The sequence below is a fragment of the Ursus americanus genome, chromosome 12, assembly GCF_024610735.1.
Source record: "Ursus americanus isolate L20-20 chromosome 12, mUrsAme1.1.p, whole genome shotgun sequence".
Taxonomy (NCBI): domain Eukaryota; kingdom Metazoa; phylum Chordata; class Mammalia; order Carnivora; family Ursidae; genus Ursus; species Ursus americanus.
Genome location: NC_142138.1, coordinates 70871240 through 70899206, shown reverse-complemented (window position 1 = coordinate 70899206; position 27967 = coordinate 70871240). Strand labels below are relative to the sequence as shown.

Below are 27967 nucleotides of genomic sequence, written 5' to 3'. Positions count from 1 at the left end.
GGCGTTATGGGATCGAGCCCCACATCAGGCTCCTCCGCTATGAGCCTGCTTCTTCCTCTCCCACTCCCCCTGCTTGTGTTCCCTCTCTCGCTGGCTGTCTCTCTCTCTGTCAAATAAATAAATAAAATCTTTAAAAAAAAAAAGATTCTCTCTCTTCCTCTGCCCCTCCTCCCCCCTCTCTCCCTCTCAAAAAAAAAAAAAAAAAGTAAAGTTATAACTGACAGAGAAACAAATACATTATCTCTAATGGACTAAAATTCAGAACACTTTTACATATCTATAAGAAAAACATAACCAATCCTAAGAAAATGAGCCAATAATATAGACAACAAGGTATAAGAAAGAAATCCACACGATCAATAAAATTGAAAAGATGCTTCGCTAATGAACACAAAATGCAAGTCAAACACTGAGATACATTTTTCACCAATAATATGATCAAAAATTAGTTATTTGGCAAAATCAATTATTGGAGATTTGGGGAAAGAAACTTTTAAAGACTGCTGATGGGAGGGGCGCCTGGGTGGCACAGCGGTTGGGCGTCTGCCTTCAGCTCAGGGTGTGATCCCAGCGTTATGGGATCGAGCCCCACATCAGGCTCCTCCGCTATGAGCCTGCTTCTTCCTCTCCCACTCCCCCTGCTTGTGTTCCCTCTCTCGCTGGCTGTCTCTATCTCTGTCGAATAAATAAATAAAATCTTTAAAAAATAAAATAAAATAAAGACTGCTGATGGGAGTATACACTGAAACAGGCACTTTGAAAATGATTCGACAGCATCTGATAAAATTGAGAAATATACATGCTGAAGGACCCAATGCATCTATGAGCGAGAGACACCCACACGTATGCTCAAGAAAACAGGTTTAAGAATGTTCGTTTGAGGGGGCGCCTGGGTGGCACAGCGGTTAAAGCGTCTGCCTTCGGCTCAGGGCGTGATCCCGGCGTTCCAGGGTCGGGCCCCACATCGGGCTCCTCCGCTATGAGCCTGCTTCTTCCTCTCCCACTCCCCCTGCTTGTGTTCCCTCTCTCGCTGGCTGTCTCTATCTCTGTCAAATAAATAAATAAAATCTTTAAAAAAAAAAAAAAAAAAAAAAAAAAAGAATGTTCGTTTGAGTAGTATTTGCAAGTGCAAAAAATTAGAAACAGTCTAAATGCCCACCAAAAGGGGAATGAATAAATAAAATGCAATATATTATTACAAAAGAATACTACAAGGAAGCTAAAAAGAAAAAAAAACCTAACATGTAACACATTGTTGAGTGAAAAGGGCAAACCTCAGAATGATACAAATGATACAATACCATTCCTAATAATTTAAATGCACCAAATAATGCATATATTAATATAAGGCTAATGGACTCATGATGGTGGTTGAAAGTGAGTTTTATGTAATCTTACTTAGGGAAGATTCAAGGAACCTCTGAAAAATTACCTAACAATAAAAAATCAAGAAAATCTGCCAATTGAAATGAAATTAAAACAGGAAGTATGCTTTTTGCTGGGGTGAGGGGAATAACTTGGTCCCTGAGAGGGAGTTGGGGTTGGGAGAAGTTATAATGGAATTTTAGTTTTATTTATTTTATTTATTTTTTTAAGAATGAATATAGGGGTGGCTGGGTGGCTCAGTCAGTTAAGCATCTGCCTGCAGCTCAGGTCAGATCCTGAGGTCCTGGGATCGAGCCCTACATCAGAGCCCTGAGTTGGGCTCCTTGTTCAGCAGGGAGTCTGCTTCTCCCTCTCCCTCCGTCCCTCCCTCCCCCACTTTTTCACTCTCTCACTCAAATAAATAAATAAAATATTTTTTAAAATAAATAATAAAAAAGAATGGATGTAATAATTGTTTGTCTAGTTAATTTTTAATGTATTCATGAGTCTTTTGGTTTTAGGATGGTAAAGATGTCTTCGCACCTTGTCATCTTGAAAAATCTTAGGATTTGGAGGCATTGGGTACCTCGAAAACCTGGGCTGAGGCGGGGGTGCTGAAAATTCAGATTTAGAGAGAAACAGGATCACCAGGGATCACTAGATATTTGAGGAAATCCTCCAACATAGACAAGAAAGAAATCCTCCTCTTTAATCAAACAGAAAAAGTTCTCTCACTACTCCTAGCATATACCCAAGAGAAATGAGAACAGACGTCACAGGAAAACTGGGACACACACGTTCGTAGTACAAAAAATGGAAACAACCCATATAGCAATCAACTGATGAAGGGATAAACAAATTGTGATATATCCATAAAATGGATTATGGTTTGGCCATGAAATGGGATGAAGTATGATACGTGCTACGACACGGGTAGATTTTGAAAATATCATGCTAAGTGACGTAAGCCAGACACCAAAGAGCCACATATTGTCTGATTCCATTATATGAAATGTCCAGAAAAGGCAAACGCATAGATTAGTGGTTGCCTAGGGCTGGGGGTGGGAAATGGAAAGTGGCCCCTAATGAATACTAGGGTTGTTTTTTGTTTTTTGTTTTTGAGATTTGAATATACTAAAAACCACTGAACTGTACCCTTTAAATGGGTGAATTTTATGGTATGTGAATCATATCTCAATAAAGCTGTTTTAAAAGTGATCTGAGAGGAAAACTAAATAAATAAAATAAAATAAAAGTGATCTGGGGCGCCTGCGGCACTCGGTTAGGCCTTCGACACTTGCTTTCGGCTCAGGTCCTGATCTTACGGTTGTGAAATCGAGCCCCACGTTGGGCTCCACCCTGGGCATGGAGCCTGCTTGGGATTCTGTCTCTCCATCTGCCCCTCCCACCCCTCTAAAATAAATAAATAAAAGTGACCTGAGAGGAAACAAAGATATTGGAGGGCAAAGGGGAGAGCTTCAGCCCTCCTCCCTTCATGTTTGGGACAAGCCCTTCAAAAATCCTACATCAGAGAACTTGTTTCTACAGACACATTAATCTTTTTTGATGCCTTACTATTTCCATTCTAAGACCATTTGTGATCTAATTAACAGGCTTTTTTTCAGTGACTGCTCTCTTCCATGTCACCCTCTCTTTTAGGATCCCTGGCCTTGAGATAATACTCTCTGAACTTTATGAAATAGTCCCTCTTCAGGCCCACTTGGGCCCAGAAATGAGTTTTAGAAAGTATATAAACAGTACCTGTTTACTGTAAATAACAACACCACCAATAATAAAATGCTACATACAAAGTATATACAAATACATATGCAAAGTAAATACTATCTAATTTCACTCTTTTCCTTTACATTTTATCATGTCTTTCCAGACTGTTTTTATCTACAGGCAAACAAAGAGGGTTTTGTTTTTTGTTCTTTCGAAAATACAATCATGTTATACACACAGTTTGGCAGTTGGCAGCCTGCTTTTTGCTCAAATATCTTGACTGTCCTGTACCAGTATGTATGGTCTGCTTGCTTTATATTCCACAGCACAGATATACCCCAAATTATTTAACCATTCTCTTAATGAAATGTCTACTGTTTCTGGGGCACCTGGGTGGCTCAGTTGGTTAAGAGTCTGCCTTCGGCTCAGGTCATGATCCCAGGGTCCCAGAATCAAGTCTTGCATGGGGTCCCTCTAGTGAGGAGCCTGCTTCTCCCTCTCCCTCTGCCCCAGCCCCTGCTTGTGCTCTCTCGTTCACTCACTCTCTCAAATAAATAAATTAAATCTTAAAAAAAAAAATGTCTACTGTTTTCACTATTGTAAATAATGCTGCACTGGACTGCTTTTTTTTGTCTTTTATGTACTTGTTCAACTATTTCCATAAAATTGAATTTGGGGTCAAAATCCTGACGTCTAACATTTTGAAAGATACAGCATTGCCGTCCAAACACGTCATTTTGAGCTCGGCATAATTCATAAGCTTGTTGAGTCACTGTGTTGTACACTTGAAACTATGTAACATTGTGTGCCAACTATACTTCAACAAAAATAATTTAATTTAATTTTTCTAAAGACACTTCAGTGGGGGCGCCTGGGTGGCACAGCGGTTAGGCGTCTGCCTTAGGCTCAGGGCGTGATCCCGGCATTATGGGATCGAGCCCCATATCAGGCTCCTCCGCTGGGAGCCTGCTTCTTCCTCTCCCACTCCCCCTGCTTGTTTCCCTCTCTCGCTGGCTGTCTCTATCTCTGTCGAATAAATAAATAAAATCTTAAAAAAAAAAAAAGACATTTCAGTGAACCTCCCCATCAACGATGCATGAGTGTCAGCCTCTCACACCTCTCCAATACAGGATATTATCAACCTTCCCAACTTTTGTCAAACTAATAGGGCAAAAAGGTTTTGCCGGCCTGCACTAGCTCATGAAGAGTAGTTGTGCCCATTCTCCATGTTTAGTGATGGCTCATTGGTAGCTTGAAATCAGAAGTATTTACACCACAAAATTGGCAAAGATTTCAAATTAAAAACACACACACACAACGTAAGAAAGGACATATGAGTAGAAGCTACAGTTCTTGTTTTTTGTTTTTGTTTTGTTTTACTGGTCTCACTTTTTTTATAAGATTTCATTTATTTGAGAGAGGGAGAGAGAGGGAGAGGGAGAGAAAGCATGAGTGGGGGGAGGGGCAGAGGGAGAAGGAGCAGCAGACTCCCTGCTGACAGGGAGCCTGATGTGGGGCTCCATCCCAGGACCTGGGGATCATGATCTGAGCCACCCAGGCGCCCGGGGCCAAATTTTCAATTAAACTTCTTATTTGGAGATAATTATAGATTCACTTGCAGTTGTAAGAAAAAATAAAATACTGAAAGATCCTGGGTACTCTACCCAATGTCTCCCGATGGTAACATCTTGCAAAAAATAGTACAATTTCACAATGAGGAAATCACTGATACAGTCAAAATACAGAGCATTTATGTGACCACAAGTTTCCCCCATGTCGAAGTTTTACAGCCACACCCACTTTCCCCCCCGCCCTCAGCCCCACCTGAAGTCCCGGTAAGTCCACTTCTGTAGTTTTACCACCTCAAGAAAGTTACGTGAATTGAATCATACAGTATGTAGACTTTTGTGATAGGCTTTGTTCACTCAGCATCTCTGGAGAATCATCCAGGTTGTCACGTGTAAATAATAGTTCATTTTTTAAAAATTGAGATATAATTGACATATGACATTGTATTAGTTTCAGGTGTACAGCATGATGATTTGGTATTTGCAATGGCCACTACAATAAGTCTAGTTAACGTCATCACCACCAAAGTTTCTTCATTGTGATGAGAACTTCTAATCTATTGTCTTAGCTACTTTTAAATATGCAATACAGTGTTGTTATCTGTGATCGCCATGCTGTGCCTTACATCCCTACGACTTATTTACTTTATAACTGGAAATTTATACCTATTGACCCCCTGCACTGATTTTCCCCGCCCTCCACACTTCTCCCCTCTGGCAACTATCAATCTGTTCTCTGTTCTATGAGTTGTTTCTTTTAATTTCACGTATAGGTGAGATTTGTCTTTCTCTATCTGACTTATTTCACTAAACATAATGCCTTCAATGAGGACGCAGAGAAAGGGGAACCCTCTTACACTGTTGGTGGGACTGCAAGCTGATGCAGCCACTCTGGAAACAATGGGGAGCTACCCCATGACCCAGCAATTGCACTTGTAGGTATTCTCCCCAAAGATACAAATGCAGTGATCTGAAGGGGCACCTGAACCCCAATGTTTATAGCAACAATGTCCACATTAACCAAACTATGGAAAGAGCCTAGATGTCCATTGATAGATGAATGGATAAAGAAGATGTGGTTTATACACACAATGGAACATTACTCAGGCATAAAAAAAAATGAACTCTTGCCATTTGCAATGACATGGATGGAACTGGAGGGGATTATGCTGAGTGAAATAAGTCAATCAGAGAAAGACAATTATCTTACGGTTTCACTCATGTGGAATATAAGAAATAGTGCAGAGGATCATAGGGGAAGGGAGGGAAAACTGAATGCGAAGCTGTCAGAGAGGGAGAAAAACCATGAGAGACTCTTAACCATAGGAAACAAATTGAGGGTTGCTGGAGGGGAAGGGGGGTGGGGGGATGGGTAACGGAGTGACGGACATTAAGGAGGGCATGGAATGTAATGAGCATGGGGTATTCTAGAAGACTGATGAATCATTGAACTCTACATCTGAAACTAATGGTACACTCTATGTTAAATAACTGAATTTAAATGAATTTTTAAAAAACATAACACCCTCAAGGTCCATCCATGTTGCGGCAAGTGAGCAGATTTCCTTCTTTTTATGGCTGAACCGTATTGCAGTGTGTGTGGACACACAGTACATCTTATTTACCCATTCCTCCTCTGAGGGACACTTAGGTTGCTTCCATGCCTTGGCTATTGTAAATAATGCTGCAATAAACATAGGAGTGTGTGTATCTTTTCAAGTTAGTGTTTTCGTTTTCTTTGGATAAATATCCAGACATGGGGGGCGCCTGGGGGGCGCAGTCGTTAAGCGTCTGCCTTCAGCTCAGGGCGTGATTCCGGCGTTATGGGATCAAGCCCCACATCAGGCTCCTCCGCTGGGAGCCTGCTTCTTCCTCTCCCACTCCCCCTGCTTGTGTTCCCTCTCTCGCTGGCTGTCTCTGTCAGATAAATAAAATCTTAAAAAAAAAAAAAAACCCAGACATGGAATTGCTGGATCATAGGGCAGTTCTATTTTTAAATTTTTAAGGAAACTCCGTCCTGTTTTCCATACTGCATCCACCAGTGTACATTCCTTGCCAACACTTGTTATTTTTCGTCTTTTTGGTAATAGCCATTCTGACAGGTGTGAGGTGACATCTCATTGTGGTTTGATCTGCATTTCCCTGATGATGAGTGATGTTGAGCACCTTTCACGTGCCTGTTGGCTTTCTGTGTGTCTTCTTTGGAAAAATGTCTACTTACGTCCCCTGCCCATTTTTTAATCGGATTGTTTGGGGTTTCTTTGCTATTGAGTTGTATGAGTTCTTTATATATTTTGGATATTAACCCCTCATCACACAGATGATTTGCAAACATTCTCTCTTATTCCATAGGTTGCCTTTTCATTGTGTTGATGGTTTTCTTTGTGCAATAGTTCATTCCCTTTCGTTGCTGAGTAAACTCGCCGTGGCATGGGTGTACCGCGGTGTGTTTCACCAGGCCCACGCGGAAAGGCATGTGCTTTGTTTCTTCTATTTGCGGCCATTACAAGTAAAACAGTATAAACATTCCTGTTCAAGTTCTTGTGTGTACTGTTCTCGTTTTCCCAACTGACCGTGAGGCTGTTGCTGGTATTTATGACCTTCGCCCTGTTGCTTCTCATTCTTTCGCCTTAATAACAGCTAACATTTAGAGTATTTACTGCATGCCAGAGCCTGTCCTAAGTGCTTTAAAAGCATTACTCAGTTCTTAAAATAACACTTGAGGTATGAACTATTATTATCCCTGTTTTACAGGTGTGGAAACTAAAGCAGAGACCGGTGCACAGCCAGCATGTGTGAGCGCTTGGAGTTGGGTCCAGGTCGGTTGGAACCAGAGCTCAGCCTCTGAATCACTATGCTCTACAGCCAAGACTCAAGATGGTCGGGATTCTTTCCCTACGGAGCGACCTAGGCCTTCACTCCCGCAGGGTTCTGAACTCTCGGTTACCAGGCTTCTGCTGCTGCAGTCTTCTGCTGACTCGCGCCATTAGACATGGTGGTATAATGTACCTCTCAGTGCCCCTGGCTTGCACCCAACTCCCTCTGTGACCCTGTTGTGTGACAGCAAGCTTATTTTCTCTAAATCATCAAGATCAATCACCCTAGTGAACATCTTGTCCCCCTTTTCTGCCTATTTGCTCGATGGCCTCAAAAGCCCGAAATAGCGAGGTCACTGTGTCAAGGCCCAGTTCAATGGAACTACTGGTGTCTCCTCCTTGCAGAATCAAATCTCCTTGGGATACCAGACCTCTACACCACCAGAGCCCGGAGTCATGGGTCTGCAAGCAAAATTGTTGTCAATGGGTCATAACTCCCACCTTTCTCTCAGTTTCTGGGCCCATCGTGTATTCTGGCTGAAAGGGAAATGGTGCCACAGAATGCTTGCTGGTTGCGAACATATATTGCTCTCTGTGGGCGACACTCCATTCTTACAAGGTTTTGCCATAAAGGAGTCCTCTGTCAGGCCAAGTGCTTCTGAGGGATGGGGCACATAAGATGCATGACTCTCATGAGTCTGGGTGGTGGTTAAACCACGGGCTCTGGACCAAACATCTGGATTCAAGGGCAGGCCTCACCACTCACTTGCCTGCTGTTGACTTGGAGCAATTTGTGGAACTTCTCTGTGACTCAGTTTCCTTATCTGTAAAATGGAGCTAAATATGGCTGCCGTGAAGATTAGATGAGTTGATTAGGGCCACCAAGGGAACGTACAGGGCGTCCAGGATGTCCACAGATGGTGGTGATGGTAAATGTATCGGAGCAGGGAAAATCAATCCCACTCTGAAATTGCTTTCCAGAGAGAACAAATTTCTGTCCCCTCCTTGTTGAAGAGACCCAACATAAGTAAGCATCCCTCACAAGGTGGTGGGCTGGTTTGGGAGCTTTTGAAGGTCGAGTGGACCGTCCGCAATAGCCCCCGCTGGGTCAGACACTGTAAGGGGCAGTCCATCCTGTGAAGGCCACGTGAGGCCCATGTTCTTGCTGCTGCAGCCACTTCGTTCATGGACTGTCTGCGGAGGAAATGGAATGCCATCCCCAAAGCAGGTTCACCTCACCTACTGACCACCAGAAGCAGCCTCCAGGGAGGAGATCTTATTTATGATGGTGAGTAGCCATAGCGACACAAATATTCTTATATTCTGGGGCCTTCCTGTGAGGCCTATGTAGAAACCTTCCTAAACCCCTGTCCCCAGTCCTCTGATTTTGTTCTATCCAAATCCGTCCACTGGCCAAAGACTGGTCTTGCCCCTGAGTCAGTAGAGCTCCTCAGACCACGTCTTCTCCCAACAGAACCAGTGACACATTCTCCTTGAAATTTTACCCATTGTGGGATGTTCCTCCCCCACTCGTTTCCAGGACTACCTCTCAGAAAGCATTGTTATGTTTTTGTTAAAGAAAGAGGCGTTTATGAATTTTCCGCAAGTTAAGAAAAGAATCGCTAATTCTCTATCTTTGAAAGTGAATATCTTGATAACAAAATTCCATGTCTAAAAACTTCAGTTTTCATAAGTTTTAGAACATCTTTTTTTTTATTGTGGTAAAGAACCTATAACACAAAATTTACCACCTCGACCATTTTTAAATGTACAGTTCAGTCGTGGGTTCTGCAGCAGGCCTCCAGGACTCCAGAACGGCTCCGCACTAACACTTAGTGCGCGCTCAGTGCTCTTCGAAGAGCTTTACGTGCATAATGTCATTTAATTTTCAAAACAACCTATGAGGGTAGGTACTTTTTAAATTCTCTCTCTTTTAGAGATTAGGAAACTGAGGTACACGAAGGTCCAATTACTTGCCCAAATTCATGCAGCTAGGAACCGTAGAACCGGATTCAGACACAGGCAGTCTGCTTCTCGAATTCTTGCCGTTGATCTCCTAAGAGAGCGCCGCTGCCTGCTGAGGGTGCGTTGTGGAGAGCTGGCCACGTAATCCAAGCTCAAAGGGTTTTTTTTCTCTTTTTCTTTCCTGAAGCCAGGGCAGCCGACTGAGGAAAGAGACGCTTTTGGCAAGACAGGGCAACCTAGAGGGCACACCAGGGCATTTTGTGGTTTCTTTCTGCCTTCAGGAAGTTTCCAGGCTCCACCCAGCGGTACTTGGAGGTGAGGAGCGTGGAGCTCCTGCGATCCTGGGCCAACTAAGTGGATCGGGTAATCCTCGGTTCATGAAGGGGCTTGAGCCACGAAGTCACCGTGTCCCAGTTTAGTTTGTGTTGGGACCAAGAAGCCCACAGAGGCTATTTATCAAGAGAGGAACTGTTACCCGCTGAAGTGGGCTGAGCCTCAACACTTCCTTTGGCCACCCCGGGGACTCTCCTTCTGGGGCATGCTTGCCACAGCCTCATGGATCACCCCAATTTTGTGGAGCATTATTGGATCCACTGTGTCAAAAGACCCCAGTGGCAGAGGTGTTGAACTGCAACCAGGAGCAGCCAGAGAGCCCTCTCTGTCCAAGACCCCACGGTATAGAACGCGGCCTCTGCCCCTCACGTTGCAAGGGCAGCCCTGGTCCACCAGCAGCGCTGGACCCCGGAAGCTTCTGCAGCGTTGCTAGCCACCTGCACACTCGCTTGAGCCCCACATCAAAGCGCACCCACCGCAGTCCCCCTTCTCTGTGTCCGAGCCCTCCTTGGCACGCCTGGCTGTCCAAGACTCACGTGCTTGCGCCCAGCTGCAAAGGGGTCTGGGAAAGTGAGTATCTGGCCTTTCTGGTTCCTACAGTGTTTGCTGGTAGGTTCTGTCTCCGACCAAATATGAAAAGGGCTGTATGTGCTCGCCGTGCTCGCCGGTCTCAAATGACAAAAGATAAAAACAATCCAGCCCAGGGGCGCCTGGGTGGCACAGCGGTTAAGCGTCTGCCTTCGGCTCAGGGCGTGATCCCGGCGTTGTGGGATCGAGCCCCACATCAGGCTCCTCCGCTATGAGCCTGCTTCTTCCTCTCCCACTCCCCCTGCTTGTGTTCCCTCTCTCGCTGGCTGTCTCTATCTCTGTCGAATAAATAAATAAAATCTTTAAAAAAAAAAAAAATCCACCCCAAGGAGCTGTTGCGAAGGTTCTGTGATTCACTACATTAGAGCGAACCTGTAACTGGCACAGAGTCTGAAATCGGTCGTCTAGATTCAAATCCTGACCCTGCTACCCACTAGCCGTGTGAGTTGGAACGAGTTACTTCCCTTCAGTAGGCTCTAATTTCCTTATCTGTAAAATGGGCATAATAAAAGAGCCTTTACTTTATAGGTTTGTTGTAAGGATTAAATAAGGTAGAGCATGTAAAGAGCTTAAGGAAGTACCTGGCACGGAGTAAGCTTTTATGTGGGTGTGCGGTTCATTTCTTTCTTTGTCTTTGAAGTGCTTACAACAGTAGCACGGATACACTAAGCATTTAATAAGTGATATCTGTCGTCGTTATCCTTATGACCAGTTTATTGTCCGCTCGTCCAGGTATTTCTATGGACTCTATCCTACAAGTGGAATTCCTAGGTAAAATGCTATGCACAATTTAACTTTTGGTAGGTATTGACCAATTGCATTTGTTAATTAGGCACCAGTTGACGCTCTTGTCAATCCTGAATGACGCCCTTTTCCTCATGTTCTCACCATGACTGGATTTTAACCTCTTAAATTTTTGCTCATCTGATAGGCAACGGTGTTATTTTATTCTTTCACTATTTCAATTTTTAAATTATGCATGTATTTCAAGCTTACCGTCAAATTTTAAAAATACGTAATTGATACATAATGTGAAAAATAAAAATTGCTCGCTATAATCCAAGTCCTCAGAGGTAACTTTGGTAAGTTTGATATGATAAAAGAAGCTTTATCTCTTCAAATCCTTTTCACAAACACATAACCATATATATATAAATATAGTATATATTTATATTATATACTAAATTAAATTATACAATTATGTACTATGTAATTATAAATTATAATTTAAATTAATTAGTTTAATATATAAATGAATCAAATTAATTAAAACTCTATGGTTAAATTACTTTTATATATCATTTTAATTAAATGGGATCATACTATTTTTCTGCCTTTTTCCCCCTCAACAATATTTCTTGGATATCCTTCCATGTCAACATGTATAAAATTATACATTATGGTTGCTTGGTGTTCATGGTATGGATGTCCCATAATATATTTAACTATTCCCCTATTGGTTGTTTCCACCTTGTCACTATTATGAACAATGTTGCAATGAATATCTTATTAATATACTTGAGTACTTGTCTATTTCCATAAGTAGTGGATTTCCACGAAAATGTTGCTAGGTATTGCTAAACTGCCTGCTTTTCTTTTCTTTTCTTTTCTTTTTTTTTAAGATTTTATTTATTTATTCGACAGAGAGAGACAGCCAGCGAGAGAGGGAACACAAGCAGGGGGAGTGGGAGAGGAAGAAGCAGGCTCATAGCGGAAGAGCCTGATGTGGGACTCGATCCCGTAACGCCAGAATCACGCCCTGAGCCGAAGGCAGACGATTAACCGCTGTGCCACCCAGGCGCCCCTTCTTTTATTTTTTTATTATTATTTTAAATTTTTATTTTATTTATGGGGGAGGGGCAGAGGGAGAGGGAGAGAGAGAATCTTCAGCAGGCTCCACGCCCAGCATGAAGCCTGACACGGGGTTTGATCTCACAACCCTGAGTTGATGACCTGAGCCCAAATCAAGGGTCAGACACATAACCAACTGAGCCACCCAGGCCCCTGCTAAACTGCCTTTTTAAAAGTTTTCACCATTTTATACTCTTGCCAAAACATACAAGAGTGCTCTTGTCCCCACACTTCTTTCAACACTGAATATTAACAATCTTTTGATTTTTGAGAATCATATCATGTTGTTTTTGCTTCAACAAGTATTTCTTTGGGGCACCCGGGTGGCTCAGTTGGTTAAGCGTCTACCTTCGGCTCAGGTCATGATCTCAGGGTTCTGGGATCGAGTCCCGCATCAGGTTCCCTGCTCAGCAAGGAGCCTGCTTCTCTGTCTCCCTCCGCCCTCCACTCTCCCTGCTTGTGGTCTCACTCATTCTCTCTCCCTATCTCAAATAAATAAATAAAATCTTTTAAAAAATCTTTCTTAAAAAAAAAAAAAGAATCCCCCCCCCCAAGTATTTCTTTGATTGCAAATGAGATTGGGTATCTTTACTTATGTTTATTAGCCATTTATCCTTCATCTTCATATCCTTGGAATACTTCTCCATTGTACTGTTTGTCTTTTTCAAATTGATGTGTTAGAGATCTTTGCATATTAAGAGCAATCATTTTTTCAGTTTAAGCCTTTATTATTTTTTTTTAACATTTTATTTATTTATCTGACAGAGAGAGAGCACAAGCCAGGGGAGAAACAGGCAGAGGGAGAGGGATAAGCAGCCTCCCCCCTGAGCAGGGAGCCCGATGCGGGGTTCGATCCCAGGACCCTGGGATCATGACCTGAGCTGAAGGCAGACACCCAACCAACTGACCCACCCAGGTGTCCCAAGCCTTTTTAAACTCTGGTTTCGGAGCAGTCTTTTAATAAGCTGAGACAGGAAATCCCAAAATATTCCCTTTCCAGACAGCACTTCCCATCTTTCCACACTTGGACGTGACCCTGGGGACATCCTAGGGGAATAACAGGTCAGATACGGTATATGGAAGACAGAGAATCAACGACAGGCAGTGAGGCTCTTCCACAGACCTTCCTGTGATTCGAGGTAGAACTGAAGACAGGTCTCCCAAAGCCTCAGGATTCCCATGTCTTTGGGACACTGGAAGGAGTAACCCCCCACTTTTCCCAGGCAGCATTTTGGTGGTGAGGTGAGAAAATGGAGGCTCTGAGAAGGAGGGGATTTGTTCCTGCCCGTCCTGAGCTTATTAGAGAAACTGTGACTCAGGGATAGGACTCCAGGGGCCAAAGGTTCTTCCAGCCTCAAATAGAAGGGCTTTTATTTTCCTTTGGATTTTTTATTTACAGTATTTTAACATGTCCAAAATAGAGGCTTGATTAGGGGTTTTGATGGCTTAATTTGGGCCGTTAACCAAGACTGATGTAATTCTTTCTTCCCAGGGCTCTTAACTGAGAAGGTGCAAGCCAAGCAGGTCTCTGTAAAGGTGGAGATGATTGCATAAAAGCCATTTTATGGTTCTTGTCTCAGCTTTTCTGGAGCCAGGCTTGGCACAGGAGGAAGGCTGGGGCAGGAGGGGCGGGGGAGGAGGTAATAGCGAACTTTCACCTGCGTCCCTGTGACTGATGTTGCTGTTACCGCTTCTAGACTACGTAACTGGGTTCAAACCCACTTCACCTTTTCTTCTGGCAGGTTAGATATGTGACAAGACACATAATTTCTGTTCTAGTCAGACCCTTCTTCACTTAAAGTTGAATTTGTCTTCCAGGTACCTCCCTTTCTCACCTACAGATTAAAGAGATTTAAGAACAATAGAAAGCTATGAACCCTTTTCAGATCTTGATTCAAATAAACTGTAAAGCATAAATTTATGAGACAATAGGGGAAATTTGAACACTGAGTATTTGATAATAGTAAAGACTTATTAATTTGTTTAGGTGTGCTTATGACATGGTGGTTTAAAAAAAGAATTCTAATCTTGAAGGGACGGATACAGAAATATTAATGCAAGAAATATTATCATGTCCAGGGTTTACTTCAAAACAATCCAAGGTAGAGGAGGGCCGGGAGGTACAGTTGCAGCCGGATGGGTTCTGAGCAGGTTTTTAGGGAAGGTGGGTGGCGGACCTGCAGGCTCATTATACTATTCTCTCTATTTTTGTATATATGGAAATTTTCCACTGAGGGAGAGAGATACAGAAAAAGTTCTCCCTCTCTCACTCTCTATTCTTTTCTTCCGTCTCCAGAGATGGGGGAACAAATGCTTTTCAAGCCCTTCCCTCTCCTCAGTGTCTCCCTTGCTCTTATCATCAGAAGTAGGCTTCTGATAAAACTGAGTCACACTTAACAGCTCAGGGGGAACCCCTGCAGTGGCAAGTTAAGAAGAGGCCGCCCGTCCCCAAGAAATACACTAAGTGGCGAAGTTTCCAGCATCCATGGTGGTCAGGAAGGGAGGACATTTTTGAGCCGATGGGGGGTGGACAGGAAGCCCTCCAAACGCCTCCCAAATCATGCCCCTTGTCGGAAGCCCTGGCAGAGGGCTCCCTCCCCCGCCCTTTTCTGAGCTTTGCTGTTGGGGTGGCAGGCTTTGAACTCAGCATTGCGCAGAGACGGGGAGGTGCTGGGAAATAAGTGTGAGCAGCTGGTGGGATTCGTAAAACGCTCTTTCCTCTGATGTGAGATGAAGAAAAAGCTGTTTGCCTGCCCAGGTTTGCTGTGGGCAGTATCTGAGCTGACTGCCCGCGAGCCGGCGGCCTGGCGCCAGTCCCGCCTGGTAACAGGTCCTCCGTAAGCGCTACTCCCTTCTGCGGAGGGCGTGGAGTCGGTCTAGCAGAACAAGGAGGCATGAGCAGGCTCAGAAACTCTGCTTAGCTGGTAAAAACCTCAACCTGTCCAGCCAGTCCTGCTTCAGGCCTCCCCAGGCTGCGGCTGTGGGCACCACGGGCCCCTCGCATGAGGTGTCGTGCTGCTCGTTTTCGCGCAAACCCGTCCGTGTACAGACCAGACCACCAGATGCCCCTGCCTAATCCCGGTCGGCTCTCGGCCACCCGCAGTATCCCGTGTCCTTCGTAGCACTTATCGGCCACTGAGTGACTGGTTTATATGTTCCTTGATTATCGGCCAGCTCCCTCAGCACGTCATCTCCAGGAAGGCAGAAACTTTGCCTCGTTCCCCACTTTGTCTACCGAAACAGGTGCTCCAGAAATGTGGAATGCGAGAATGAATGAATGAATGAATGACCACACACATGCGTGTCTCCCCAAGGAGAGGGCAGACAGGCCAAAAACGACAACAAAAAAATTAATACCTTTATTTGGGGTTTTGATTACAAAAGTAATACATGCTTATTTTTTAAAATAGGCAAGTGCATAAAGGAAAACTGGAAAATTAGCCCCTTCCGTCCATTGCCTCTTTCCAAAGGTAACCATCGGTATACTTGGCTGTAGTGTCTTTCCTATAGCATGGGGGCAGGGCACCCCCGCTCCCTTCCCACCATGAAGACCTCACTGCTCAGTTCAGGAGATGCCTGCTTCCTCAGCACTCTCCCCATTCCCAAGAAAGAGCCTCTGAGACTCCCCAGAGACAAAACACCCCAGCTTTCCAAATTCCTTTTGGTGCTTCTGTCTCCCCGCTGCCTCCCCACTGCCCTCCCCGCTCCTCACCCCTGCCAAAGCCAGAGCCAAACAAGACACAAAATGGCCCCAGAGTAATTAGAAAAACCGTGAGTCGGAGGAACCTAGGTGAGAATCCTGGTCTGCGTCTCCAAGGTGCCTTGGTCCCTTCTGAGCCTCAGCTTCTTCCTAAGTAAAAGGAGGATGATTTACCTAAAAGATTGGAGCGTGGCAGGGGTTAAGTGGGGCGCACGTGTGCAAGGGTGCGTGTGACCAGGCGGTTCATACAGGTTAGTTCTGCTTTCTCTCTAATATCACTCCCTTGGCTGGTCTTTGATTGCTTCCCTGTCACTTTTATTTTGCTAGAGATAAAGAACAACACTTTTGTTTTTCTTTTTAACATTTTTTAACATTTTTCTTCTTGGAGATTCCAGCTTCCTCATCTCCTCTTCCTTCCCTTCTCTGGGTTTAACCCTTCTTTCCTCACTTCCCCATCTTGCCAAATGGTAGTCTCAGGACCAGTTTAAAGAGGTCCAGAGAAGTCTGGCTGAGGCTGGAAGGCAAAGGCAGGACACACAGCGGGGCTCCATGCCCCCAAGGCCACAAGAATCCATTTCCTGTCTGGGGCGATGGAGCAGAGCCAAAGTTCAGGCAGCAGTTACATAACCGCCTGGCTGTTGGGCAGCCAGCCTGATAACCGACCTCCTCTAGTATTTACTGTGCTTTTCTAGAGCTTGAAAGAGCAGGAAGGAGCATGGGCCGCACCCACCCTTCTTTGCAGTGGCTCTGCCCAGTATCAGGGTAGTGTACAGCCTCCTGGGACCAACAGACCTGGGCTAGGGTCCCACCGTCCCCAGGGACAGCCCAGCGCAGGAAGCTCAGGGCTCTCCCCACATCCCTTTGTGTGAATCTGGGAGTCAGCCCACTCTGGTTGGACTCTGGTTGGCTAGGGAAGGGCAGATCGGATAGAGAAGGGAGGCCTTAAGTTCCCGAGAAGCAACATTTGGAATGCTCAGGCCACAAGGACTGACTGGGGTGGCCCACGATGGGAGCAAAGACGCCAGGGGCCATGGACACCTCTATTACCCTCCTGAGCCCTCTCCCTGGACTGCCTCCACCTGCAGCCCTAATTTGGGCTTTTCCCACGCACCCTGCAGGTCTGGAGGAAGCATTCTGGGAGAAAGCACTAGGTAGAGGCCAGGGTGCCATGCAGGAGCTGCCGAGCACGCCAGGTCCGAGGTTGGGGCACGGGGGAGCTGGCAGTCCGGGACGGAACAGTGCTTTGCAATTCTTGTCTAGGACAAGCAAAAACACAGCTTCTTTGGAGGTAATGACTCAAGGACTTTTGATGAGAGGGTGAGGATGGGCCTTCTTTCTCTTTCAGATCTTGGTCGGTGGCCTACTTCAAGTCCCAGAGCAGGAAAGCAGAGGAGGTATGAGATGAGACCTCAGGAGGAGGAGGAAGAGGCCAGAGGGACAGGCTGAAGGCAGGGTAAGTGGAGGTAGCCAACGGACGAGGAAGCTAGCAGAAGCGAAGAAGCAGCCATGACGGGCCAGGCGCTGGGGGCCAGCAGCACCCACACGGCTGACCGTGGCTCATGCCTGGCCAGTGGTGCGGTGGTGACGATGCAGATGCAGGGAGAAGCCGGGAGAGCTTGAGGGGTCCTGGGGCCAAGGGGGTAAGGGAGGCTCCCTGCCACGGGCAGCCACGGAGCATCTCCTGTGTGGTCTCCCTCACCCATGGGAACCAGGAGAACAGACGCCCAGCGGACGGCAGCCCGGGTTTGTTCTCCTTCCTTCCACTCCAGTTTGGGAAGTCCATGGATCTTTCCGCTGGCAGTCTCAAGACCAAACTTTGTCCCTTTCACTATCCAATAAAAACTTCGCCCCACAGCTTTCATCCAAGGAGATGAAAGTGGCTCAGTAGACCCGGAGTCAGCAAGTTCCTAGAAGAGTGGGGCAAAGGGTACCCTTGTCAGGCAGCCAGCTTTCAGGAAGAGGGCCCCTCGGCTTCAAGACGAAGGACTATTGGGGTGGCTTCCCTTGTCCAGCCCTTCAAACCCGGGCTTCTCTGGATGCAGGCAGCTCCAGAGAGAACTAACAGATCAGGCTTCAACCCTCCCTTGGTTCCTCAGCGAGCAGTTGCCGTTTGCCCGGAGGCCATAACTTGTCCGTAGGACACTGTCCTAGCAGGCTCAGCAGGCCTGGCCAGCACCGAATCCTCTAGCGGAGGCTTCCTTCTTTCCTGGACAGTTGGAGACCCTGAGAGTTTTATGACTCATCACAGGCCACTGAGGGACAGCAGCACCACGGTGGGCTCCCCTGGGGCCCTGCTATCTTCCTGGGGAGCTGTTGAGGTACCAAGCGGAGGGATGGGGGGGAACTCCACTTCCGCCTCCCGAGATTTATGAGGGTAATAGAAAGTGGTGACGGGCACTGCCAACTTCCCTTCCGCTTCAAAGCGCAAGGGGAATACATGAGTCTGGAGAAAGTGAAACCTGGATATACTAAACCCTGGCTCCTGTCGGGCCAGCTGTGGCAGGAAGATAGGGGTGAGCAGTTGGGGGTTGGGTTGTGCCCTTTGGAGCACGGATGTCTGGAATGAGACGGTAATTTTAGGAAAGAGCTGACCCTGGCTGTGGATAGGAGCAAATGGGCCACAGCCCTGGGTGCCCCTCAATGGCAAGAAACAGATCCAAGTACAGAGAAAAGGCTTTAGAGGCAGGGACACGTGCACGCATGTACTCACACCGACACGCACACTCACGCACGCTCACACACACGGGCACCTATGCACAGGCCCACACAGACAGAAACACTCTGGCCGACACAAGCTCACCTAAGTACACACAGATGTGCCCAAGTCCAGATACACAGAAATACTCACACTGGCACATATTCACACACACACACACACACACACACACACACACACACACACACAGAGGCAATGCACAGGCATACAAGACCATGCGCAGACGCAGACCCACAAGTCACATCTGCCCAGGCACCCACAAAAGAGATGCGTGCACAGGCACACCACATATCTGCATATGCACGCGCGCGCGCACACACACACAGTAACTCAAACACCAGCCTCCCGGGCCATTGGAGAGCGTCCTGGCCAGCTGCCCTTGGTCTTTCACTCTTTCACTCTGGGCTGCAGCCCAGGCCCTCCTCCTGTTCCACCCCGCCCCCAGTTGGTTGTATAAATTCCTTCCCTTTGCCCCTTCCCAGCACCGCCTCCTTCGACACCAGCGCAGCCTCTGTCTCTGCTCACTCCTGGCAGGCCAGTCAGGATCAAAGCTTACCAACAAGCAGCATGGGTAAGGAAGGGGCCTTCTGACAACCAAGTGCCACCGACATCTGGCCCGCAATATAGAAAGTGACAGAAAAGCTGGGTGCGGGAAGCTGGTTAAGGGAGGGGGTGCTGAACTCTGCTCCACCGTCCCCACCCCCACCCCTGCATTTCCCAGTTCAGCCAAAGTTTCTAGAGCTGCAAGGAGAGGAGGGTAATGGGACTGTTGGGATGGGTGGCCCTGGATCCCCACCTGGCTCCCCAGCTGCAGCCTAGAGCCAGGGGCCTTTCTGCAGCTGGGAAAATCTGTAGGGGCGGGGGAATACGTAAGGAGAACCTCTTGTCCCTGGCTGTCACCATAGGTGAAAGATAATCCTGATTCCAGCCCTGGGCCAGATTTTTACTTCAGGAAGTAGGAAACCCAGGCCTTTGGGGCCAGATCACTCTCTAGCCACCCTGAACCCCTGACGGCTCTGAAAGGGAACCAGAGCCCACACACTCTCACTGGGGCCCTGTTCCAGTGTCTCCCACCCTCCCAGTCCCAGAAGTCCCCCTACCCCCCATCCTTGGGCTCCTGGATGTCAGGCTGAGGAGAAGTTTGGGTCTGCTTGGGAGTCTTGAGGTCCTTGCCCCCTTGCATCTGGCTCTTCCCTGGACTGGCAGAATACCTAGCAGCCAGCCTGACGCTGGGAAAACCCAGTGAGCTTCCCCTGGGTTCATCTCAAACCCAACGCTGTTCAGAGATCTTGCTTGAGATGCTTAAGACAGGGAGGGTGTTCCCCTGCAAGAACACTGATGCTCCTGGGGGCCTGGGGTTACACAGGGCCTGACCGCCTCTAAGAAACGCTGGGGGTGGGTTGGGGAGGAGAAGATGATACAGCCGGCAACGCCTCCCTCACACTTTCTCTCCGACTCTGGTCAGCTTGGCGGGTTTTGTGTCTCTGTCTTGATGTCCTGGAGTTTTGAATCTCCTTCTGTTCTGTGTCCAGCAACCTCCTTCCTCTCCCTCTTGCCTCCTGTGCCAAGCCCTGGCACAAGTTTCCTTAATTCCTTTGGTCTGGACCTCTCACCCTGCGCCATCCACCCCAGCCCTCTCTCTGGCCACCAGCCACTGCCTGGGATTTCTGTCCCCCACTGGCACAGCCCTACCGTATTTATACAGCACTTCTCCTTTACAAAAGTACTTCTGAATACATTGGCTCATTTGACCTTCAGAGTCACCTAGAAAAGAAGGTAAGATATTATTACCCCCTTTTAGCCAAGAAAAGGAGAAAGTGAAGAGAGCAGATACCAGATCAGGAGCTTGAAACCAGGTTTCTGCACTCAAAAACCCTGTTGACGCCTCCTGGCCTCCTAAGTCGCTTGGCTGCCACGAGGAGGGGACCTGGTTTCCTGCCTGAGGGCCTGAGCCCAGGCACCAGGGGAGGCTCTACTCCAGCTCCTGCTTCCTCCCCACTCGCAGCCCCCCAGCTGTCAGGGCAGTGGCCAGACTGGCCACGGGCCAGGGCCGGGAGGCAGCACCTGGTCCTGTGATCTCCACTCCGGGATTTCTTTCAGCCTGCAGCTCCCTCTGTGCCATTCCTCAGCTCTTCCTCCTGGTCAGACCCCAACCCCTGATGCCTGAGGCCCGGGCCTGGCGGCCCTCTTCTCAGCAGCTGACTTCGGTCCCGTAGATCCCTGTGGCTCCTCTTGCCAGACTTTGGGGACAAGGAAGGCCACAGCTTACAGCTCTGGGAAGTGGGCCTCTGAGCCTCCAGAGGCAGACCAAACACAGATAAAGGAAGTGGGGCTCGGGGAGAGGTAGAAACCTGTCTAAGGACATCCAAGTGGTAACAGCCCTCTGGCCTCGAACTGCAGCCTCCTGTCCCTCACCAGACCTTCTGCTAAGTCATCCTGGTTCTGGCCAGCAGCCTGGGGTCAGGACCCACAGCGGAGAAAAACAGGAAGTGCCCCAGGCCCTGGTGGAGATACAGGTGCCGTGACGGAGCCGAGCAGGTCCCGCCCCCGCGAGCGGAGGGGCCGCCAGGGAGGACCGGCTCCGGGCAGGCGCGCGCTGCGCACTGGACGGCCTCTCCCCGTTGGCCTCTCCTAAAAGCCCGCTGTGGTGTTCTTACTGCCTGCTGTTTACCGATGGGGGTTCCGTAACTTGCCGAAGCTCCCAAAGCTAGTCAGGGAGCAGCTGGGACTGGGGTGCCGTCGATGTCGTCACCGCTGTACCATCCAGCTGCTGCCGTGCTCACCCTTCTCCTGCCCTCCCCTGGGTCCTGCTTGCGTGTCTGTCCATCTTCAGGTCCAGCTCTTTCTGCCACAGGCACACACTCAGCAAAGCTTTGAGGGGCGGGGAGATCGGTGGCAGCGATGGGCCTGGAGTTAACACAGGACCTGGGACGGCATGTCTGCCTTGGCCCGTGGCAGGGTGTGTGTGGTGGCACATGGGGAAGGAGCCTTCGCCCTCCAGAGAGTGGTCTGGCCAACGTGCCCCACTGTTTCCACAGCTACGAAATGTGGGAAGTGTGGACCCGGCTACCCTACCCCTCTGGAGGCCATGAAAGGTCAGTGTGCAACGTCGGAGAGCCCATGCCCCTGGAAAGGAATTCTACAGGCCAGCACCTCTACTGATCCCACCGCTACTGGGGGTGGGACACCTGGGACCTCAGCCTCCGGCCCACCCAGAGCCGCCCCTGGCATTCCAGTCCACCCCACCATCCCCACTAACTGCTTGCTACCCTTTAGGACCCAGGGAGGAGATTGTCTACCTGCCCTGTATTTACCGAAACACTGGCATTGAGGCCCCGGATTATCTGGCCACTGTGGACATTGACCCCAAGTCTCCCCAGTATTGCCAGGTGAGGGGGAGCTCGGGCACTGGAGTACCCTGAGACCCTTCCTCCGGCCCTGGCCCCAGCGATGCCCTTCCCCAGCTCCAGCCTTCTTCCCCCTCCTCGGGGTATGACTGTAGAGTGTGTTCACTGCCCAAGGGCACCCCTGAGGTCCAGCGCAGTGATGAATGCCAGCCTGTGCTGTACTGCCAGCCCAGGTGGGTCCAGGGATCACCGAGGGTGGCCTGGCTGAGCGCCCCCCGCCCCGTCCTAGGTCATCCACCGGCTGCCCATGCCCCACCTGAAGGACGAGCTGCATCACTCGGGATGGAACGCCTGCAGCAGCTGCTTCGGGGACAGCACCAAGTCGCGCAACAAGCTGGTGCTGCCCTGCCTCATGTCTTCCCGTATCTACGTGGTGGATGTGGGCTCCGATCCCCGGGCCCCGAAGCTACACAAGGCCTGTGCCCTGCCTCTGTGGGTCAGAGACCCTGGGGGTGGGCGACGGACGGGTGGGAGTAGCTTTCTGGGGTTTTGTTTTTGTTTTTTCCCTCCCTCAGGCAGGAGCCGCCAATCCTTCCTTCCCACTTGTTGTTGACCAACTCTGTGTCAGGCCCTCACGGCGGGCTGCCGGTGATACAGAGTTCAGGCTGGCAAGGGCCCGGGCCAGGAGAAGCGTCTGGTCTCGCAGGGCTATGGGACAGGGGAGAGAAGGCGGTGCTTCCTGCCCGCGGGGTTAGCAGTCGCTCCGGCTCTGCCTTGCCGCGCTGCAGAAGCTGCCAGACTGCGTCCGCCATATTCCCCCTGGGAAAGTCGTGTCCATGTCTTGAAGGGAAGAAGGCGGGGTCAGCAGATAGGAGTAGGGGAAGTAGGGGAGTGGGGGAGTTGTGGGAGGGTCCCCCAGCCCTGTAAGATCCTGATGCCATTCCTTACCCCTCTCCAGGTCATTGAGGCTGAGGACATCCATGCCAAGTGTGGCCTGGGCTACGTCCACACCAGCCACTGCCTGGCTAGTGGGGAGGTGATGGTCAGCACCCTGGGAGACCCCAAGGGCAATGGCAAAGGTACCTGCTGGCACTGTAGGCACATCTGTGGGGGGAACAGATCCCAAGCTGAGGGAGGGATAGAATGACCTTCCAGGGAGAACCAGAGGGCTGGGACTCATCCAAAATTTAAACCATAGTCAATTAACTTCAGTTGTTTCAATTATTTCTGTGAAGATGAAGCCTGACTGATGAATTCACTTAGAAGTTATAGTCAGAACAGTTGCCGTGGGGAATGTGAGCCCAGACACAGCCCAGAAAAGGCACACATTTGATGTCCGCCTTTATGAATTCAGGAGCAAGTCTCACAGTCCTGGGGATCTGTAATTTTCACATTTGCTCTCTCATTTATGGTATGATCGGGACTGACGAAATGTCTACTAGGTGCCAGATGCAGCCTCTGAGGCAGCTGCTACCAGGATCTCTGGTTTCCAGAGGAGAAAGCAGGGCACAGACTGATAAACACCTTACCCTAAGACACAGCTACTGAGTTGTAGGGGTGGAACTCAAACCCAGGAATCCAGACCCAGAATCTGGGGATGCCTTTCCCTCTGAACCTTACCCATTTTGTCAGTGCCCTCCATCTGACGGCTAGCAGCAAATATCAGCTCCTTTTTCTCAGAGATAGGAGGAACGTGACACTCCTAGACTTAACACTTCAGAGTTGACATCTAGTTGTATTTATAAAGAATTGTCTGGCATTATAACATACCAAGCAAGGGAAAACCTGTTGGGCATTCATGTGGAATGAGAAGTAAATATAATTTGTCTGCTCTTAAAAAACAACAACAACAACAACAACAACAAAAAACCGTAGTGACCAGAATGGAGCCTAGACTCTGGGAGGAACCCCACAGAGACTGGAAGGCTGGGCAAGAGAAGCACGGGGTGCTGAGTCCCAGGCTTTTGGCTCAAAGGGACAGAAAATTTCCCCTATGGTCTAGAGAGGACAGGGATGAAATTGATGGTGGTAGGGGCACCAGAGTGAGTCCCCACTTCCCACCCGGTCCTCTCGATGGGACCCTTTGGACACCTGAGTCAAAGGAGCTGGCAAACCCAGTGGGAGGAAGGGGCACTAGGCAGTGGACTCGGAGCCTCTTGGACACGCCTGGGGGTGAGGGCTGGGTGAGGGAAGCATCTCTCTTGCCTCTACCTGCCACTTCACTTCCTTCCCTGCTCAGGGGGTTTCGTGCTGCTGGATGGAGAGACGTTCGAGGTGAAGGGGACGTGGGAACAGCCTGGGGGAGCTGCACCTTTGGGCTATGACTTCTGGTACCAGCCTCGACACAATGTCATGATCAGCACTGAATGGGCGGCTCCCAATGTCTTTCGAGATGGCTTCAACCCCGCTGACGTAGAAGCCGGTGAGAGCCCCCCGCGGGCCAGCAGGAGCCTGGGCGCACGCGTCACTCCTTTCTGCTTGAAACCCCTCTCCGAGCCTCTTACTCCCTCCTGTGAACCGGCTCCTGGGGTGATGGTATAGGATTGTGCTGGGGCCTCTGACATGCCCAAGCGTCTTTCTAATCCCTCCAACCGGTTTTTCAGCATTTTGCCCTGGGCTGTGCCCTAGCTTTTGCCCTCCATCCGCTGCCCTGATCCTGAGCCCATTCTCTGGCCCCGTCCCCGCCCCAGGGCTGTATGGAAGCCACATACACGTGTGGGACTGGCAGCGCCATGAGATCGTGCAGACCCTGCCGCTGCAGGATGGGCTCATCCCCCTGGAGGTCCGCTTCCTGCACAACCCAGACGCGGCCCAGGGCTTTGTGGGCTGTGCCCTCAGCTCCACCATCCAGCACTTCTACAAGAATCAGGTGCCGTGTGTCGTCTGGCCCTCTCCTCCCAGCATTCCCAGGCTTACATCTGCCAGGCCTCCAGAGCCGTGAGACGCCCTCTCTGGGGGTGACCCACGCCCCTCTGCTCGGCTCTGCTAGGAACAAAATCCAAGGCCGCTTGCTCTATCTCTCGTCTCTCCTAAACCCTAAGTTCCCATTTATTCATTCAAAAAATATTCGTGAGCTTCTACAGTAGGCACTGTGCCAGGTGCTGGGAACTTAAGCCCCTGAAGGGGCTTGCGTACCCAGCCCCAGCCCCCCCAGTCTCACAAGCTCACCTCTGTGCCTCCTAACCTCCCCTCCCACCTACCAATACAGGGAGGTTCTTGGTCAGTGGAGAAGGTGATCCAGGTGCCCCCCAAGAAAGTGAAGGGCTGGCTGCTGCCCGAAATGCCAAGTGAGTGCCCGGGGGAGGGTGGGAATCAGAAGGGGACTCCTGGCCGGGGGAACAAGAGTCCCTAAACCTCTGAACCACACCCCACCCCAGGCCTGATCACAGACATCCTGCTGTCTCTGGATGACCGCTTCCTCTACTTCAGCAACTGGCTGCACGGGGACCTGCGGCAGTATGACGTCTCTGACCCACACAGGCCCCGCCTCACGGGACAGGTGAGGTGCTAACAGAATGGGGAGCGAGAAGGAGGGAGGAAGAAGAAGTCGGGGGCGAGGGAGAGGGTATGAAGTGGCTGGGGGATGATAAGGGAGGTGCGGGAACAGCAAAAATGGAGGCTGAGGGACGGTGCAGCCCAGGACTGCGGGGAGCCATGGCTATAGGTGGGGAACGTGAGGCAAGCTGCTCTTCCTGCAATGTCCTCCCCTCCCACCATTGTCCTCGTTTCTGCTCATATCTCCCCACCCAGCTCTTCCTTGGGGGCAGCATTGTTAAGGGAGGGCCCGTGCAGGTGTTGGAGGACCAGGAGTTAAAATCCCAGCCAGAACCCCTGGTGGTCAAGGTGAGGATCTACCTGCCTTCCGCCCCCCCCCCACCCCTGCAGAAACCCCCCTCCTCGCAGCCCCCAGCCCAGCTCATGGGACCCTCAGATCCATGCTGGAGAAGTATGGGGTGGGGGCGTACTCCATGATCCCCCTCCCAGGACCCATGTGTTACCATGGGCCTGATCCCCCTGGTTTTCCCAAGGGGAAACGGGTACCTGGAGGTCCTCAGATGATCCAGCTTAGCCTAGACGGGAAGCGTCTATACGTCACCACGTCGCTGTACAGTGCCTGGGACAAGCAGTTTTACCCTGATCTCATCAGGTGAGAAGCAGACAGCCTGGGCTTCCCTCCCTAGCCCTCCTCTCCTAGAAGAATCTGGCTTTCTGAAGACTCCTTGGGCATCCCCACCTGCTTTCACCCTACAGGCCCTGCTCCTTCCTTAGGACCCACCCCTGCATCACACTCTTGAGGGAAGGGGAGGCTACCCCTGACCTCTCTCCTTTCCTCTCCCTGTTTCCACCAGGGAAGGCTCTGTGATGCTGCAGATTGATGTAGACACAATAAAGGGGGGCCTGAAGTTGAACCCCAACTTCCTCGTGGACTTTGGGAAGGAGCCCCTAGGCCCAGCCCTGGCCCATGAGCTCCGCTACCCTGGGGGTGACTGCAGCTCTGACATTTGGCTCTGAAGTCCACCCCTGGTAGCCACTCCACATCTGAGACCTCACTTCTGCAGAGACCTGGCTTCACCCTGCTCCCTCTCGAACCCTAGCTCTTGGCAGAATGTCCCACCAAAGCCGAGCTGAGGCTGTTGGAATGCACTGAGCAGTGCGTTCATTTACAGATCACTGTTGCATGCCGCTCACTGGCTGTTTTTACATGAGCTCTTGGAAATTACTTGACCAAGAAATAAACCGGTGAACCTATTCCTCAGATCACCTCATCGTTGGGGGCACAGGGTCTGTGACTTCCCTTCTGCTGACCCTTTGTATCTTGCATGGGAAAGTCCTGAAGGGTACTTCAGTCCAGGGGCGTGATTCGTTCATACCAGCGATGACAACACGATGCTAAGGGTGCCCAAATCTCACTTTTATGGCCAGAAAGAATGTGAAGATTTTGGAGGTGGTTGTCACAAGTAGACCTGGGAGAAGAGAGTGTCAATTGGTGTTCCTAAACTTTATTATTTTTAAAATCCATGCTTTCTTTTAATGAACATAAAATCTCACCCACCACCCCATGCCCCTTCACACACGAGGGATACCCCAGACCCCTGACGTGGGCGGTACAATCTGCTGGCGAGAGTACTGGGAGAACACAGAGTTGTCAGGAGGTTAGGCCTGTCACCGCCCATCTGGAAGGCAGGGGCATGACCAGGCAGGAGGGCTGGGAACATCAAGGTGAACCAATCTAGCAGACCAACCTGGCACTCTTATCTCCATACCTGGACGGCGCTTTAGGACCTTTCAAAGCAGAGATGTCTCCTTTCCTTGCACTGGGTCTTTATGAAAGCAATGAGAGAGGAGTTTCAGGAACGTAAGAGACAAAAGCTAGGCAGTAATTCTATTGATGCCTTTACTCCTTACCCAAGACAATACCAAGCAACATTCAGGTATCAGCCGACATTCTTCTCTGCCTTCCATAAAGGTGTCTTGTTTTAATTAATTAATTAATTTTAAAAAGGTGTCTTGTTTTAAATATTGGAGGAGTCTAGGACTCCCAAGATCCAGGGCACCCCAAGAATGTAACACACTTTTTTTCCTTTGGGGTCTCTAAATATGCTCCTTGAAAGATCTACCTGCCTTAGTCTCAATTCCATCCGCCTGCCTTACCTGCCATCTGGACCAGGGTATCATATCCTTTGGAAAGCCTCCTTCACTGACTCCCCAGGTAGGGGCCTCCAGTACTTCACCTCAGCATGGACATATGTCACCTTATATTGAAACTCCCTGTTTACTCCCAGCACCTGGCTTGCCTCTTAGCACATAGTGTGCTTTAATGAATAAATGAATAGAAAGGAGGTGTGTGGGATGAGTGAGTCACAGGGAGCCTTGGGATTTAGTGGGTCTCGCCAGATGTTTCTCTCCTTGATTTCTTCCCTGTCCTTTTCAATAACAAAACTGCTTCAGAAAGAAAAAGGATCATAAAGTTCTACATCATTTCTAAATATCTC

The 27967-nt window shown here is 49.2% G+C and overlaps 1 protein-coding gene and 1 long non-coding RNA gene across 4 annotated transcripts in view; both read left to right on the top strand.

Moving 5' to 3' along the window:
* The window catches only part of LOC123787710 (uncharacterized), a 29055-nt gene extending 18440 nt beyond the window's left edge, over positions 1-10615 (top strand). Inside the window, exons 2-3 of the long non-coding RNA XR_006778312.2 lie at positions 7413-8762; positions 9627-10615. This is a non-coding gene — a long non-coding RNA (uncharacterized LOC123787710). The remainder of the gene's footprint in view (positions 1-7412; positions 8763-9626) is intronic.
* Positions 10616-17342: 6727 nt separating this feature from the next.
* On the top strand, positions 17343-26724 carry SELENBP1 (selenium binding protein 1). Of its 3 annotated transcripts, none has more exons than XM_087866287.1 (12): positions 17343-17364; positions 21666-21722; positions 21904-22016; positions 22264-22470; positions 22933-23053; positions 24214-24396; positions 24665-24843; positions 25183-25261; positions 25352-25473; positions 25725-25817; positions 26003-26121; positions 26324-26724. In XM_087866287.1, exons 2-12 carry the CDS (start codon positions 21716-21718, stop codon positions 26484-26486), a joined length of 1386 nt encoding a protein of 461 aa, XP_087722413.1. In that variant the 5' UTR covers positions 17343-17364; positions 21666-21715; the 3' UTR covers positions 26487-26724. The 3 variants fall into 3 exon arrangements, with proteins under 3 accessions (XP_087722413.1, XP_045646501.1, XP_045646502.1); XM_045790545.2 differs by lacking the exon at positions 17343-17364 and adding an exon at positions 19049-19198; XM_045790546.2 differs by lacking the exon at positions 17343-17364 and adding an exon at positions 19050-19198 and having other exon boundaries at positions 22264-22449.
* The last annotated feature ends 1243 nt before the right edge of the window (positions 26725-27967 follow it).